Genomic DNA, 17031 nt, shown 5'->3' on the forward strand with positions numbered 1-17031 from the left:
TGTGTGTGTGTGTGTGTGTGTGTGTGTGTGTGTGTGTGTGTGTGTGTGTGTGTGTGTGTGTGTGTGTGTGTGTGTCTGTCTGTCTGTCTGTGCGTGTGTGTGTGTAGAGCGATTCAGACTAAACTACTGGACCGATCTTTATGAAATTTGACATGAGAGTTCCTATGAATGATATCCCCGGATGTTTTTTTATTTTTTTCGATAAATACCTTTGTTGACGTCATATCCGGCTTTTTGTAAAAGTTGAGGCGGCACTGTCACACCCTCATTTTTCAATCAAATTGATTGACATTTTGGCAAAGCAATTTTCTACGAAGGCCGGACTTTGGTATTGCATTTCAGCTTGGTGGCTTAAAAACTAATGAATGAGTTTGGTCATTAAAAATCGGAAACTTGTAATTAAAATTATTTTTTATTAAACGATCCAAAAATGATTTTATCTTATTCTTCGTCATTTTCTGATTCCAAAAACTTATACATATGTTATATTTGGATTACAAACAAGCTCTGAAAATTAAAAATATGAAAATTATGATTAAAATTATTTTTCCAACATCGATTTAAAAACAATTTTATCTGATTCCTTGTCGGTCCCTGATTCCAAAAACATATAGATATGATATGTTTGGATTAAAAACAAACTCAGTAAGCTAAACAGAATAGACATACAGAAAAGCGTGTTAACCTGCTCAGCGCGACCACTACCGCACTATTCTGCATGGCTTGTCGATTTCACTGCCTTTGCCACGAACGGTGGACTGACGAAACTACGAGTATGTGGTCTTGGTGAAAAAAGCAGTGCGTTCAGTTTCCAATCTGTGAGTTCGACAGCTTGACTAAATGTTACGTCGCGATATAACCTTGAATGGTTGAAAACGACGTTAAACACCAAATAAAGAAAGAAAAGAAAGAAAGAAAGACTAAATGTTGTTATTTCGCCTTACGCGACTTGTTTATTATTAATTCAGGTACTGAAAAAGAGAGGAGAGAGCGCTTTGGCAATTTTCTGACTTTTGATTTTGACACCTACCTCGTTCTAACGTCTCCCAAATCACAAAACAATGTCTAATAATTCTGAATCAAACACACTTTAAAGGCAAAATGAATAGGTTTTAGTTGATAAGATTTGTTTTATGTCTACTTTATGAATATACATTAGGCAGCAACAAAAATACGCTGTGTGCTATCTTTTGCTGGAGGGAATAGAACGGCCCGTATATTTTGCTTCAAGTAAAAACAATTCGTTGTAAGAATTATGTATTTGTAGTTGTCATTGTTGGCTTTATAGAAATTACACCATAATTATTTTGCGTTGGAAATCCCGAGAGGCTTTGGTATCCAGAGATTCCTGCTTAGCTTGAAATGAAACCTGGAGGTGATTATCAATGGTAAATCCTTCAAATCGGATATTAAAATGTGAAATGTTTATATTATAAGGAACATTAAAATTGCAATCAAAAAGTGCACCTAAAAATTTTTTCACGTTTACGGAGGTTGAATCTTTGATAGGCTATTGAGCTTACTCGGTGAGTGATTGGTTGTATCAGGTCACGTGAATGCTGTGACTGACAGGCATAAACAGATCACAGCGGACGGAGTCCAAAGAGCGGCTGTTCAATCTTTATTGCAGGATTGCTCCGAATACTATTTTGGTAGAAATTGGCCGGTAATAAAACCGTTATTTCTAATATGCTGACTGTTAGCAAATGATAACAGACATGTCTGGAAAATGATATTAAGATTCGCCTGCCGGCTCTCTTCTGTCAACATCTGTTATCATTTGCTAAATGTCAGCACATTAGAAATCACCAATGATGATCTCTACGCTGACGTCAAAAGGGTGCATGACAACAGCTGATGATATTTGACATAATCTCGGACCAATCTCTTCGTCACCTGTAAACAACCAATATTTTCCTCGTTGGTAGAACTCGATCCCGTCAGCTGTCAAGCTTTAAATCGCAACATTGCAAACGCTGCACAGCTCATGTGGTGAAAACACCGCTGGTGGCTGACACTTGCTACACGCCGTGATTCTTGTCATCACGCACTGCAGTGCAGTTACTGTTAGGGTAAGCAAGGGCCTCACATATGGACAACTTTTTGTTTCATGGTGCGAACCAGACTGTTTTCTCTCGAAGAAGTTTCATTTGGTGATTGGTAGCTGTACTCTCTTCAGGTAACCGTTAGGTGAAATTAGAGCGAATAATTAAGCCTTTATAGACATTCAGCAAAAATTAAATTCACTACGGGCAGTCCGTATTAGGATCGAACCTGGGCGCTTAATATGGACCAGTGAAGAAGCCATCACGAATCATACATTTTCTTTCCATGCAAAAGCAGTGTTTAAATTTGACTAAGCTTAACGTTGCTCCAGAAAAGTTCCTGCATTAATGACGTCATGCAATCGACGTCATGTCATGTCAGCGAACAAACTATCGTCTCAGTGTTTTGTCTTTACTATGTACAGAGGAACTAGACTCCCTTTTAAGACCTTCGAATATCTGAGAAAAGCAGGTCTTAAACAGCAGGGAGTCTTAAAATTGAGCTCAATTTACAATGGCAATGAAATGAACATCTGTGAAAGCAGGGTCTTAAAAAGGGAGAAGTCTTAAATTGGGGGGTAACAGAGTCTAGTTAAATTGGGGGTAATAGAGTCTAGGCACGTTTCATGATATTGAGGATTGCAGTTTCCCTCTCACACACAATATTCCAAAATAATAAATAGTCAAACAGGGGCCAAAAAACAGTTTGCACCAAGAGTTCAACTTTTTATCTATCCAAAACAGTAAAAAAAATTATATGAACATTCGTATTTCCAAGATGATTGGCGTTCCAAGACGCTATATCCTAAAACCCCCAAAACATGCTTTTACAACTTCAGTGCATAATAACTGCCCAAAGGTGCTGTTTAAAGCAACCTTTGATAATAATTTTTAACATACTCCTTGAACACATTAATAAAAACGGTTAACTTGCAAATAAAGGGACAGTATTGATCAGAACAATGGTAAGATAAAGGACGCTACTTATATTTTGTACATTTTTTATCTTTATCGTTTCCTGTAGACCTCAGAAGTTCTAACCAGCTTAAGAAATCATTCTAAAATCGAAAAACAAACATCTATACAGTTTGTACGCAAAGTAGATTGATATTTGACACAGTCACACAGACATACGTGGGCTATGGGGCAACCCTACCCCCTAAATTTGAAAACGGGGTCAATTTCTTAACTGCATGCATTCAGCAAAACAATCCCTCAAAATTTATTTTTTTCACAAATGAACTTATGACTTTAGAAAAGCATTCAAAAATGCATATATACAACGCTTTTTCTTTGGTCCCAATTCAAGGGGGTGTGCTATTCTCAGGTAACACTGTGAACGCTCAAATGAGACTTGGTCACATGTCAAAATAGTAATCCCCCCTGTTGTTCATGGTTCGTTGGTGGGATTTTTTTTTATCTGAGCCATTGGCAAGCATGAAATGTCATCAACATTAGGAAAGACATAGTATCTCCCATTGTCTTTTGCGCGCAAACACTTCACACAGATCTCCTCTCGATCTGGCCCATCGGGGAAATGGGTTGACTTGGGGATGATCACCGCCCTGTATCTCTCCACCTTTCCATCCATGCTGACAAAGTCAGCGGTCACAAAGTCCCCAACTTGAATGTCTCACTGTGGGACAAAGAACCTGGTTTTCACGACTGGCACCACGCGGCATCCAGTGGCGTGTTGTGGGTAGACGTCCATTGATTTTGATAATAATTTTTATATTTTTAATTTTCAGACCTTGTTTTTAATCCGAATATAACATATTTATATGTTTTTGGAATCAGAAAATGATGAAGAATAAGATGAACGTACATTTAGATCGTTTCATAAAAAAATAATTTTAATTACAATTTTCAGATTTTTAATGACCAAAGTCATAAACTAATATTTACGCCACCAAGCTGAAATGCAATACCGAAGTCCGGCCTTTGTCGAAGATTGCTTGGCCAAAATTTCAATCAATTTGATTGAAAAATGAGGGTGTGACAGTGCCGCCTCAACTTTTAAAAAAAAGCCGGATATGACGTCATGAAAGACATTTATCGAAAAACTGAAAAAAACGTCCGGGGATATCATACCCAGTAACTCTCATGTCACATTTCATAAAGATCGGTCCAGTAGTTTACTCTCAATCGCTCTACACACACCCACACACACGCACACACACACACACACACACACACTCACACACACACACACACACAGACACACATACACCACGACCCTCGTCTCGATTCCCCCTCTATGTTAAACATTTAGTCAAAACTTGACTAAATGTAAAAAGAAAAAAAATTCAAAAAAATGGGATAGCGGCGAAACGGGATTGCGCCAAAATGGGATGCGGTAGTAAAATGACGCTTGGCTTGTTAAATGTCGCCAAAATGGGACGGCGGCAAAACGGGATTGCACGTAAATGGGATATTGCGCGAATTATAAACGAAGGAGTAGGCCCTAAGTTTCTCGTACGAGATGTTTACTGGGAGTAAATATTTGGGGAGTAAAAATTTAGTTCCTTGTGAGTTCTTTTTTCGTACAAGATTTTTACTGGAAGTTTACTCCGTCCGAGTCAATTTTTCGTGGAGTAAAAATTTTGTGTTACACCGGTTCATGACCGTTGTGGTAACGAGCGCACATTGTTGTCTCTATATATTGTGTTCCTACGAATCGAAAGTACGATCGCCAAGCCAGTCTGTCATTGAAGGCAACGTTCGATATTTCCGTCTGTCAGCGTTGCCAACGTTCGACAGATTTTACTACTGTTACTCACAAACTTTCAATTTACACAATGAAATGCCAATAACATGTACACACAAGAATGGGAGACGAAGGGAAAACCTACTAGCGATTGAAATTATGCAAACGAACTCACAAATCCCTCACTTTCCGAATGCAAACGCTGCAAATCCGTATGCGTGCGTCGCTGTGCCGAACGTTGGGTTGACGAACGTTGCTGACAGACGCAACAAAACTTGATCAAAAGGCACTAAAAACGATTAAATGTTTTACTCACTGGGTATCGCATTCCTCTTTTTCTTCCTGCAGACGATATGAAGCGGTTGAAACGTCGTTTCCGATTAAAGGCTCGGTTATTTCCGTTAAAAACGAAGTTTGCCGAACGTGTGATTCAGTCTACAGATACCGGTCGGATCACAACAAAAATGTTCATTCTTTGCGATTTTGTGATACTGTTGATGATACACCTGCTTTCCAGTGAAGAACATCAATAAAATGATGTTGACAAGCAAGAATAACAGACAAAAGCACGCGATGTGTAAAATTAGGCTTTGCTTTGCAAACAAAGCACGTGTTTTTTTTACTGACAGACACTTTCGGTGGTGATTGAAAATTTTTCCAGAAACGGTTTTATGCTCCCATTTGATATTGTTTCCCTATTTTCTCTAGTCAGAGACTAACCTTGTGTATTAATTGAATTAATAACCCCATTATCATAAGTTTTGTGTGTTATTTTTGTGTCTGTTGAATCACACTTTGAGATGGGGTCATGTGACAGAAGGAAATGGTGTCTGTCAGGATTCACACGTTCGCTTCGAAAAACGCGCTCAAATAATTGCTCAAACACAAACATTTTAGCTTTTATTTATTTTTTTGTATTGCAAATACCATACTTACTCATGCCAAGCAGAAAAAAATGATGAAAATCAACACAGTAAGCAAGTAATTTGAAGGCAAAGTTTACACACATCAAAGAGTCTGATTACCGTGAAACCTGCCTCTAGTTAAATTGGGGGGTAACAGAGTCGAGTTAAATTGGGGGGTAACAGAGTCTAGTTAAACGTGTATCCATGCGGCTCCCTAGCAGATACTCAATGAGTAGATTTTCGGTGTACACCAGTAATGTGTCCATTTACAGAACATGTTACATTCTAAACCAATCTTAATTGAATTGACTACTCCTGAGGGTAGCTTGTGATCCAATATGTGTGTTTTTTACACACATTGAGAACACAGGTGGCTGACACCTTTCATTTCTTCATTAGAGTGTGTGTTTTTCACGTTTAGGTTGCTGTTTGTGTGTGTGTGTGTGTGTGTGTGTGTGTGTGTGTGTGTGTGTGTGTGTGTGTGTGTGTGTGTGTGTGTGTGTGCGCGCGGTTCAATGTGCATAAGTTTGTACATGAAGAGGAAGAGAGACACCAACAAGCATCTTCTCCTCCGCTACCACCACCACCAGCGTTATCATGGTCAGTATCATCATCATTATCACTACGTTGACGTTCAAAGGACAACACAATCAAAACAGTTTTATTTCGGCTCGATTTTATTTCGATCAATCAAATCCTGTTTTGAAAGCACAGGCATTGTAAATCACAGACCAAAGCACATTATTATTATTTTTTAAACAAATTCAGCATGAAAGAAACAATTAATAATAGATACAGAAATGATACATCAGGGTTGAATGGGTTATTGACTTTACACTTTACAAACACAATGCCACAAACATGTGAAGCAGTTGAGTAGCTAAAGCTATTCAAGCACAATAAAGCAATTTATATTCATCAAATAATTATTGTCTGCATGGTTATGATAGGCGTGTGTATGTGAGGCGGAAACTGACGTTTGTGTTAAATGGCCTGCTAAAACGACTCCTAAATACAAATCATACACAGTTTATGAGAATCATTTCTAATTTAAATGCTGTTTTATTCTCTCGCTGATTGCTTCTCGCTTTATCAAACCTTTTCTTTGTTTTTTCTTGGCTTCAAACAGAATTTCCAAACGAAAAAAAAAAAAATCGCAACGCGTTATCAAGCGGATAAAAACACCCTCCAGAAAAAAGCTAGCGCCGCAGTAAGATAGACACTGTTCAAGTAACAAAGGTGACTGAGCATGTCGGGTTTCTTTGGCGAAGTCCTTGGAATTTTGTTTTAGCAGAAGATACGTAGAATTTAGTCCAAATGTATACTTTATTAAAGAATGTGCACGACCCTCTCTTGCTTTCGAATCCCACAGCAGCGATTCGCACCGTTCTCGTCACAATTCGTGCGGTTGCATTTTTTTGCACGTTAAAGATCTCACGGCACAACTACGACTTATGGCTCTCCAGTATCTTTCTGCATCACATGGTTGAAAACGATCCTCTCACAAGCCTATTCTTTTTAGCTGAACAGATGGCACAAATGTTTAAGATGCTATCTTTCCCTGGGAAGAGGCTTCACAATCGTCCTACAAAACAGAAATGCACCAAATGGGTAAATCCTTTCCAAAACATGGGCACAAACAAATCTGAACATGCACAAACGCAGGCAAATACATATATATGCGTTCATGCATGAAGAACAACAACGGAAAATTATACGCGTTCAAAAGTAGACAGGCCTAGTAAAGCAGATCTACATTAACAGACACAACGATGATCTGAATGCGCACATCAGTCACGTGAGCATAAGCACCGGGACGCACGTGTGAAGGAAGAAGCACAGAACATCTCGCTCTCTCTTGCAACAGTAGGCTACACGCACAAGTTTGAACTTAACCAGGAATTTTGAGATAACTGGTTCGCTATTTAGCCGTCGACTGTTCTGTATGTCAATATTCTTCTTCTTCGTCGTTCGCTGTATGTCAATATCAACCTCAACAATTCCTATTCAAATTTGTCTACCATTAGGAAACATAAAAAACGGCACATTTCAAAATTGAAAACATGACATGTACTGTGTTGAAGTCCATTAAATCCATATCAGCAGATCACAAGTGCGCCATGTTTTGCACACGGTGACGAAAGAATGATAGGGGACCAAACTTGAAAGGCACTTGTACATACGCACGGATTCAAGATCTCCACTTGGGTCAAAAAACTACAATGACACATTACTTAACATGTTTTAGAGAAATAAAAGCACGCTAAAAAGGTACCTTTCTCTTTTCCGAACACACACACACACACACACACACACACACACACACACACACACACACACACACACACACACACACACACACACACACACACACACACACACACTCGTATTAAAGAGAAATGGCCTAGAGAACAATAACAGTAACAACAAAAACTGCGTTTGCCAAAAGTCGAATGACTGTAACGATTTTACACATACAAAATCATATCATACTATCAATACTTTGACCAAACAAAAACCTTCTTGACATTAAACAAGTGAGAAACAATGCTCGTGCAGAGCATGCACAGAGAACTTCTGAATATGAATTAAGAAAGAAAACATTCAAAATGGTATTGTGTGGAATCTGTTATAAATATTCTCCCCAAAAAATCACTCTACTTTCGAGTCTGAACGTTCAAATACTTTCGTCGAAAACTGAGGAACCCTACACACAAACCCTTCAGAAAATCCCGATACTTCAGATCACTCAGACCTGAAGAACAATGATAGCTTCCAGTTAAGAGCTCCCAGAACTATCCGAGCCCCCGGAACCCCCTGAGCCTCCCGAGCCCTCAGACCATTCCTTGCCTTCAGACCACTCTGAGCCTTCATCATCGTCAGACCACTCAGAACCATGAGCCCACGAAATTCCGGATGATTTTCCAGACCCCTCAGAGCTACTAGATTCTTTAGAGCTGCTGGAGCTTCCAGACTCACCAGAGCCATCGGACCACTCAGCTCCTTCAGACCAAGACATACCTGAAGACCCTCCTGAGCCACCAGAGCTACCAGAACTGTGAGAACTATCAGAACTACCAGAGCTCCCAGAACTGCCAGAGCTCCCAGAACTCCCCGACCCATCAGACCACACATAACCCTCTGACCATTTAACTCCTTTAGAATCCCCTGACCAGTCTGAGCCTTCTGACCAAGACATTCCTTCAGAACTACCAGAACCACCAGAATCACCCGAACCACTCGATGACCCAGAGTCTCCAGAGGAGTCAGAGCTTCCAGATCGCTTGCGACGTTTAGAGCTTCCAGAACTACCTGACCCATCGGAACTTCCAGAACTCCCAGAGCCTCCAGAGCCCTCGGACCATTCCTTGCCTTCAGACCACTCTGAGCCTTCATCATCGTCAGACCACTCAGAACCATGAGCCCACGAAATTCCTGATGCTTTTCCAGACCCCTCAGAGCTACCTGACTCTTCAGAGCTACTGGAACTGCCCGACTCACCAGATCCATCAGACCACTCAGCTCCCTCTGACCAAGACTTTCCCGAAGAACCTCCTGAGCCACCAGAGCTACCAGAACTACCTGAGCCGTGTGAACTACCAGAACTGCCAGAGCTCCCAGAACTCCCCGAGCCATCAGACCAAACATTACCCTCTGACCATTTCACTCCTTTAGAATCCCCAGACCAGTCAGAGCCTTCTGACCAAGACATTCCTTCAGAACTACCAGAACCACCAGAATCATCCGAACCACTCGACGACCCAGAGTCTCCAGAGGAGTCAGAGCTTCCAGATCGTTTGCGACGTTTAGAGCTCCCTGAACTACCTGACCCATCGGAACTTCCAGAGCTCCCAGAGCCTCCCGAGCCCTCAGACCATTCCTTGCCTTCAGACCACTCTGAGCCTTCATCATCGTCAGACCACTCAGAACCATGAGCCCACGAAATTCCTGATGCTTTACCAGACCCCTCAGAGCTACCAGAATCTTCAGAGCTACTAGAACTGCCCGATTCACCAGAGCCATCAGACCACTCAGCTCCCTCAGACCAAGACTTTCCCGAAGAACCTCCTGAGCCACTAGAGCTACCAGAACTACCTGAGCCGTGTGAACTACCAGAACTGCCAGAGCTCCCAGAACTTCCTGAGCCATCAGACCAGACATTACCTTCTGACCATTTCACTCCTTTAGAATCCCCAGACCAGTCAGAGCCTTCTGACCAAGACATTCCTTCAGAACTACCAGAACCACCAGAATCACCCGAACCACTCGACGACCCAGAGTCTCCAGAGGAGTCAGAGCTTCCAGATCGCTTGCGACGTTTAGAGCTCCCTGAACTACCTGACCCATCGGAACTTCCAGAACTCCCAGAGCCTCCCGAGCCCTCAGACCATTCCTTGCCTTCAGACCACTCTGAGCCTTCATCATCATCAGACCACTCAGAACCATGAGCCCAGGAAATTCCTGATGCTTTTCCAGACCCCTCAGAGCTACCTGATTCTTCAGAGCTACTAGAACTGCCCGACTCACCAGATCCATCAGACCACTCAGCTCCCTCTGACCAAGACTTTCCCGAAGAACCTCCTGAGCCACCAGAGCTACCAGAACTACCAGAACTTCCAGAGCTCCCAGAACTTCCCGAGCCATCAGACCAAACATTACCCTCTGACCATTTCACTCCTTTAGAATCCCCTGACCAGTCAGAGCCTTCTGACCAAGACATTCCTTCAGAACTACCAGAACCACCAGAATCACCCGAACCACTCGACGACCCAGAGTCTCCAGAGGAGTCAGAGCTTCCAGATCGCTTGCGACGTTTAGAGCTCCCTGAACTACCTGACCCATCAGAACTTCCAGAACTCCCAGAGCCTCCCGAGCCCTCGGACCATTCCTTACCTTCTGACCACTCTGAGCCTTCATCATCGTCAGACCACTCAGAACCATGAGCCCAGGAAATTCCTGATGCTTTTCCAGACCCCTCAGAGCTACCTGATTCTTCAGAGCTACTAGAACTGCCCGACTCACCAGAGCCATCAGACCACTCAGCTCCCTCAGACCAAGACTTTCCCGAAGAACCTCCTGAGCCACCAGAGCTACCAGAACTACCTGAGCCGTGTGAACTACCAGAACTGCCAGAGCTCCCAGAACTCCCCGAGCCATCAGACCAAACATTACCCTCTGACCATTTCACTCCTTTAGAATCCCCTGACCAGTCAGAGCCTTCTGACCAAGACATTCCTTCAGAACTACCAGAACTACCAGAATCACCCGAACCACTCGACGACCCAGAGTCTCCAGAGAAGTCAGAGCTTCCAGATCGCTTGCGACGTTTAGAGCTCCCTGAACTACCTGACCCATCGGAACTTCCAGAGCTCCCAGAGCCTCCCGAGCCCTCGGACCATTCCTTACCTTCAGACCACTCTGAGCCTTCATCATCGTCAGACCACTCAGAACCATGAGCCCACGAAATTCCTGATGCTTTACCAGACCCCTCAGAGCTACCAGAATCTTCAGAGCTACTAGAACTGCCCGACTCACCAGAGCCATCAGACCACTCAGCTCCCTCTGACCAAGACTTTCCCGAAGAACCTCCTGAGCCACCAGAGCTACCAGAACTACCTGAGCCGTGTGAGCTCCCAGAACTTCCTGAGCCATCAGACCAGACATTACCTTCTGACCATTTCACTCCTTTAGAATCCCCAGACCAATCAGAGCCTTCTGACCAAGACATTCCTTCAGAACTACCAGAACCACCAGAATCACCCGAACCACTCGACGACCCAGAGTCTCCAGAGGAGTCAGAGCTTCCAGATCGCTTGCGACGTTTAGAGCTCCCTGAACTACCTGACCCATCAGAACTTCCAGAACTCCCAGAGCCTCCCGAGCCCTCGGACCATTCCTTACCTTCAGACCACTCTGAGCCTTCATCATCGTCAGACCACTCAGAACCATGAGCCCACGAAATTCCTGATGCTTTTCCAGACCCCTCAGAGCTACCTGATTCTTCAGAGCTACTAGAACTGCCCGACTCACCAGATCCATCAGACCACTCAGCTCCCTCTGACCAAGACTTTCCCGAAGAACCTCCTGAGCCACCAGAGCTACCAGAACTACCAGAACTTCCAGAGCTCCCAGAACTTCCCGAGCCATCAGACCAAACATTACCCTCTGACCATTTCACTCCTTTAGAATCCCCAGACCAGTCAGAGCCTTCTGACCAAGACATTCCTTCAGAATTACCAGAACCCCCAGAATCACCCGAACCACTCGACGACCCAGAGTCTCCAGAGGAGTCAGAGCTTCCAGATCGCTTGCGACGTTTAGAGCTCCCTGAACTACCTGACCCATCAGAACTTCCAGAACTCCCAGAGCCTCCCGAGCCCTCGGACCATTCCTTACCTTCTGACCACTCTGAGCCTTCATCATCGTCAGACCACTCAGAACCATGAGCCCACGAAATTCCTGATGCTTTTCCAGACCCCTCGGAGCTACCAGAATCTTCAGAGCTACTAGAACTGCCCGACTCACCAGAGCCATCAGACCACTCAGCTCCCTCAGACCAAGACTTTCCCGAAGAACCTCCTGAGCCACTAGAGCTACCAGAACTACCTGAGCCGTGTGAACTACCAGAACTTCCAGAGCTCCCAGAACTCCCCGAGCCATCAGACCAAACATTACCCTCTGACCATTTCACTCCTTTAGAATCCCCTGACCAGTCAGAGCCTTCTGACCAAGACATTCCTTCAGAACTACCAGAACTACCAGAATCACCCGAACCACTCGACGACCCAGAGTCTCCAGAGAAGTCAGAGCTTCCAGATCGCTTGCGACGTTTAGAGCTCCCTGAACTACCTGACCCATCGGAACTTCCAGAGCTCCCAGAGCCTCCCGAGCCCTCGGACCATTCCTTACCTTCTGACCACTCTGAGCCTTCATCATCGTCAGACCACTCAGAACCATGAGCCCACGAAATTCCTGATGCTTTTCCAGACCCCTCGGAGCTACCAGAATCTTCAGAGCTACTAGAACTGCCCGACTCACCAGAGCCATCAGACCACTCAGCTCCCTCAGACCAAGACATACCTGAAGACCCTCCTGAGCCACCAGAACTGCCTGAGTCGTGTGAACTACCAGAACTGCCAGAGCTCCCAGAGCCATCAGACCAGACATAACCCTCTGACCATTTCACTCCTTCAGAATCCCCTGACCAGTCAGAGCCTTCTGACCAAGACATTCCTTCAGAACTACCAGAACCACCAGAATCACCCGAACCACTCGACGACCCAGAGTCTCCAGAGGAGTCAGAGCTTCCAGATCGCTTGCGACGTTTAGAGCTCCCTGAACTACCTGACCCATCGGAACTTCCAGAACTCCCAGAGCCTCCCGAGCCCTCGGACCATTCCTTACCTTCAGACCACTCTGAGCCTTCATCATCGTCAGACCACTCAGAACCATGAGCCCACGAAATTCCTGATGCTTTTCCAGACCCCTCTGAGCTACCAGATTCCTCAGAACTACTGGAACTGCCCGACTCACCAGAGCCATCAGACCACTCAGCACCCTCAGACCAAGACATACCTGAAGACCCTCCTGAGCCACCAGAGCTACCAGAACTGCCTGAGTCATGTGAACTACCAGAGCTCCCAGAGCCATCAGACCAGACATAACCCTCTGACCATTTCACTCCTTCAGAATCCCCTGACCAGTCAGAGCCTTCTGACCAAGACATTCCTTCAGAACTACCAGAACCACCAGAATCACCCGAACCACTCGACGACCCAGAGTCTCCAGAGGAGTCAGAGCTTCCAGATCGCTTGCGACGTTTAGAGCTCCCTGAACTACCTGACCCATCAGAACTTCCAGAACTCCCAGAGCCTCCCGAGCCCTCGGACCATTCCTTGCCTTCAGACCACTCTGAGCCTTCATCATCGTCAGACCACTCAGAACCATGAGCCCACGAAATTCCTGATGCTTTTCCAGACCCCTCAGAGCTACCAGAATCTTCAGAGCTACTAGAACTGCCCGACTCACCAGAGCCATCAGACCACTCAGCTCCCTCAGACCAAGACTTTCCCGAAGAACTTCCTGAGCCACCAGAGCTACCAGAACTACCTGAGCCGTGTGAACTACCAGAACTCCCCGAGCTCCCAGAACTCCCCGAGCCATCAGACCAAACATTACCCTCTGACCATTTCACTCCTTTAGAATCCCCTGACCAGTCAGAGCCTTCTGACCAAGACATTCCTTCAGAACTACCAGAACCACCAGAATCACCCGAACCACTCGACGACCCAGAGTCTCCAGAGGAGTCAGAGCTTCCAGATCGCTTGCGACGTTTAGAGCTCCCTGAACTACCTGACCCATCGGAACTTCCAGAACTCCCAGAGCCTCCCGAGCCCTCGGACCATTCCTTACCTTCAGACCACTCTGAGCCTTCATCATCGTCAGACCACTCAGAACCATGAGCCCACGAAATTCCGGATGATTTTCCAGACCCCTCTGAGCTACCAGATTCCTCAGAGCTACTGGAACTGCCCGACTCACCAGAGCCATCAGACCACTCAGCTCCCTCAGACCAAGACATACCTGAAGACCCTCCTGAGCCACCAGAGCTACCAGAACTGCCTGAGTCATGTGAACTACCAGAACTGCCAGAGCTCCCAGAGCCATCAGACCAGACATAACCCTCTGACCATTTCACTCCTTCAGAATCCCCTGACCAGTCAGAGCCTTCTGACCAAGACATTCCTTCAGAACTACTAGAACTGCTAGATCCATCAGAACTTCCTGATGAACTCCCTGAGCCCTTAGAGCTTCCTGATCGCTTTGATCGTTTAGAACTTGAGACCACTGAATCTTTGGAGCTATTCGATTTGATGGACGGTTTAGAATTTTGAAATCCCACTGAACCTTTTGTGCCACCAGAACCTTTAGAGCGCTTATAACCATCAGACCATTTAGAATCTTCAGACCACTCTGAATCATCAGATCCTTCAGACCATTCTGAGTCTTCAGAGCTTCCAGAATCATCCGACCACTCAGCGCTTTCAGAGCCCTCAGAAGCTTCGGTCCATTCAGTGCCTTCAGACCACTCTGAACCATCAGAGCCCTCGGATTCACCATCCCAGAGGACTCCTTTATTCCATTCAACAGTTTCAGTGCCTTTAGAACTATGGACCCATTCCACGCCCTCGGACCCCCAAGCCCCTACAGAGTCATCATGCAATTGTGTCCCTTTAGTCCATTCAATGCCTTTGGAACCCCACGTCTCATCCCCATCAGACCATTCATGAGCTTCAGCCCACTCCTTCTCTTCAGAGCCATCAGAACCGTCGGAGCCTTTAGAGCTTCCAGATCCTTCAGAACCTCCCGAACTTTCAGAACCTCCAGAGCCCCCAGAACTTTCTGAGCCCCCAGAACGTTCAAAGCGCCAGGAACCTTCAGAACCTCCAGAATCTTCCCCTGAACCTTCTGAACCAGAATAATCTGAACCCCCATGACCTGAATCTTCAGACCATTCTTCTTCACTCCAATTCGAATACTCACTTTCAGAATCCCCACCAGACTCTGAATCATGGGACTCCTCGGAGTAGTCGTGTCCTTTGTCGCCAGAACCGCCGTGTTCACCACCCAAGCTGCCTTCCTCTTTTCCCCCACTTTCTTTTTCCTCTCCTCCGCCATATTCTTCTGACTTTTCCCAGCTTCCTTCATCTTCCCAGCTTTCTCCCTCCTCCTCCCAACTGCCTCCTTCTTCTTCCAAGCTGCTTCCCTCTCCACTCCCTGACTCGCTTTTGACTTCTTCCTTCTTTTCGCCATCTGTGGTCCATTTGCCTCCAATGTCCCACACTCCCTTTTCGTCCCATTTTTCCTCATCTCCCCATTTTCCATCCTCTCCACCCCATTCCCCTTCTTCTTCTTCCTCCCCCTCTCCTCCTTCATCCTCTCCTTCCCATTCCTCCTCCCCCTCTCCCTCCTCTGTTCCCTTTTCTTCCTGAAATTTCTCAGCCTTCTCATCTTCTTTGCCTTCTTCTTTACCCCCACTTTTCCCTTCCCCCTCTTCCCCTCCTCCTTCCCCCTCTTCACCTTTTTCTTTTTCTTTCTCAAGTTTCTCGACCTTCTCTCCCCCTTTGCCTTTTTCTTTTTCTTTTTTTACTCCTTTTCCTTTCTCTTTCCCTTCCTCTTCTTTCAATTCCTCCCCTTTTTTCTCCCCTCCTTTCAGCTCTTCACCCTCTTTCAATTCCTCATCCTCATACTCATCCTCATACACATACTCGTACTCATATTCATACTCGGCATCACCGTCGTCATCCTCATAGTATTCATATTCATAATACTCCCACTCCTCTTCATCCCCGCCCCCTTCGCCTTTAATGACAACAGGTTTGAGTCCAGAATTGTTCTTGTCTTTCACTTTTTCCTTGGCCTCCAAGGCGGCTTCTGCGGCTTTGTCTTGCTTCAGTTCCGCCAATTTTTCAGCTTTCTCCGCTTTCTTCTCTGCCTTCTTGGTAAGTGCTTTGATCTTCGGCTTGGCCTCTAAGGCGCCGAGCTTGGCTCCTTCTGCCTCCGCAGCAGCTTTAGCTTGCTGCACGTCCAAGACCTCGGCTTTTGCTTCGGCTGCAGCTTTCTTGGCAGCTGCCTCGATGGCGGCCTCTTGTTTGGCTGCTGCCGCTAACGCGGCCAGGGCCTCCTGTATGGCGGCCTCCTTGGCCTTCTGCTTGGCAGCTTCCTTAATCTTCTCTAGCTGTTTCTCCAGCGGCACAGGTGCCGCCTTGGGTTTGGCCTTGATCTCTTTCGGGTCCAGCTCGTCTATGACGGTGTAAATGGTGACCTCGCCTGATTTGGAGTGCTCATTGACGTCACAGTGAATCATCCAGTCTCCCGAGTTGACAGCGGTCATCAGCAGGTCTTTCGTCACCTGAAGAAAAGGGCAAAGACGTGCAGCGGTAATTGTGTGTTTCTAAATCAACTTACCAAAGGCCTCACTTACGCAATTGGTGTTAGTAATGATGGGTCCTTCATCGATGGCAACTGAGCTCTAACCGCTGTTCGTGACACGAGGACATCCAGTCTTTCTGATCAAAGTTAAACGAACATGAACTAACACAGCACAATGCAACGCAATTTGTTCAGTTCCAGCACAACACCAGGGTGTTATGCTCTCCTTAACACGTCGCCCTCCAGCTTATGTAGCGACAGGCTGTCGTGAAGAAACGCATTCTACACAACACAACCCATTACAACACAACCCATAACAACACAACACATAACAACACAACACAACACAACACAGCACAACACAACACAACTCATCACAGCACAGCACAGCACAGCACAGCACAGCACAGCACAGCACAGCACAGCACAGCACAGCACAGCA

The 17031-nt window shown here is 45.5% G+C and overlaps 1 protein-coding gene across 1 annotated transcript in view; it reads right to left on the reverse strand.

Moving 5' to 3' along the window:
* Positions 1-6316: 6316 nt before the first annotated feature.
* The window catches only part of LOC138982294 (uncharacterized), a 56628-nt gene continuing 45913 nt past the window's right edge, over positions 6317-17031 (reverse strand). Inside the window, exon 16 of the mRNA XM_070355552.1 lies at positions 6317-16569. Within this exon, the coding sequence (XP_070211653.1) occupies positions 8437-16569 (8133 nt within the window). The 3' untranslated portion in view covers positions 6317-8436. The remainder of the gene's footprint in view (positions 16570-17031) is intronic.

Source organism: Littorina saxatilis, linkage group LG12, assembly GCF_037325665.1.
Source record: "Littorina saxatilis isolate snail1 linkage group LG12, US_GU_Lsax_2.0, whole genome shotgun sequence".
Taxonomy (NCBI): domain Eukaryota; kingdom Metazoa; phylum Mollusca; class Gastropoda; order Littorinimorpha; family Littorinidae; genus Littorina; species Littorina saxatilis.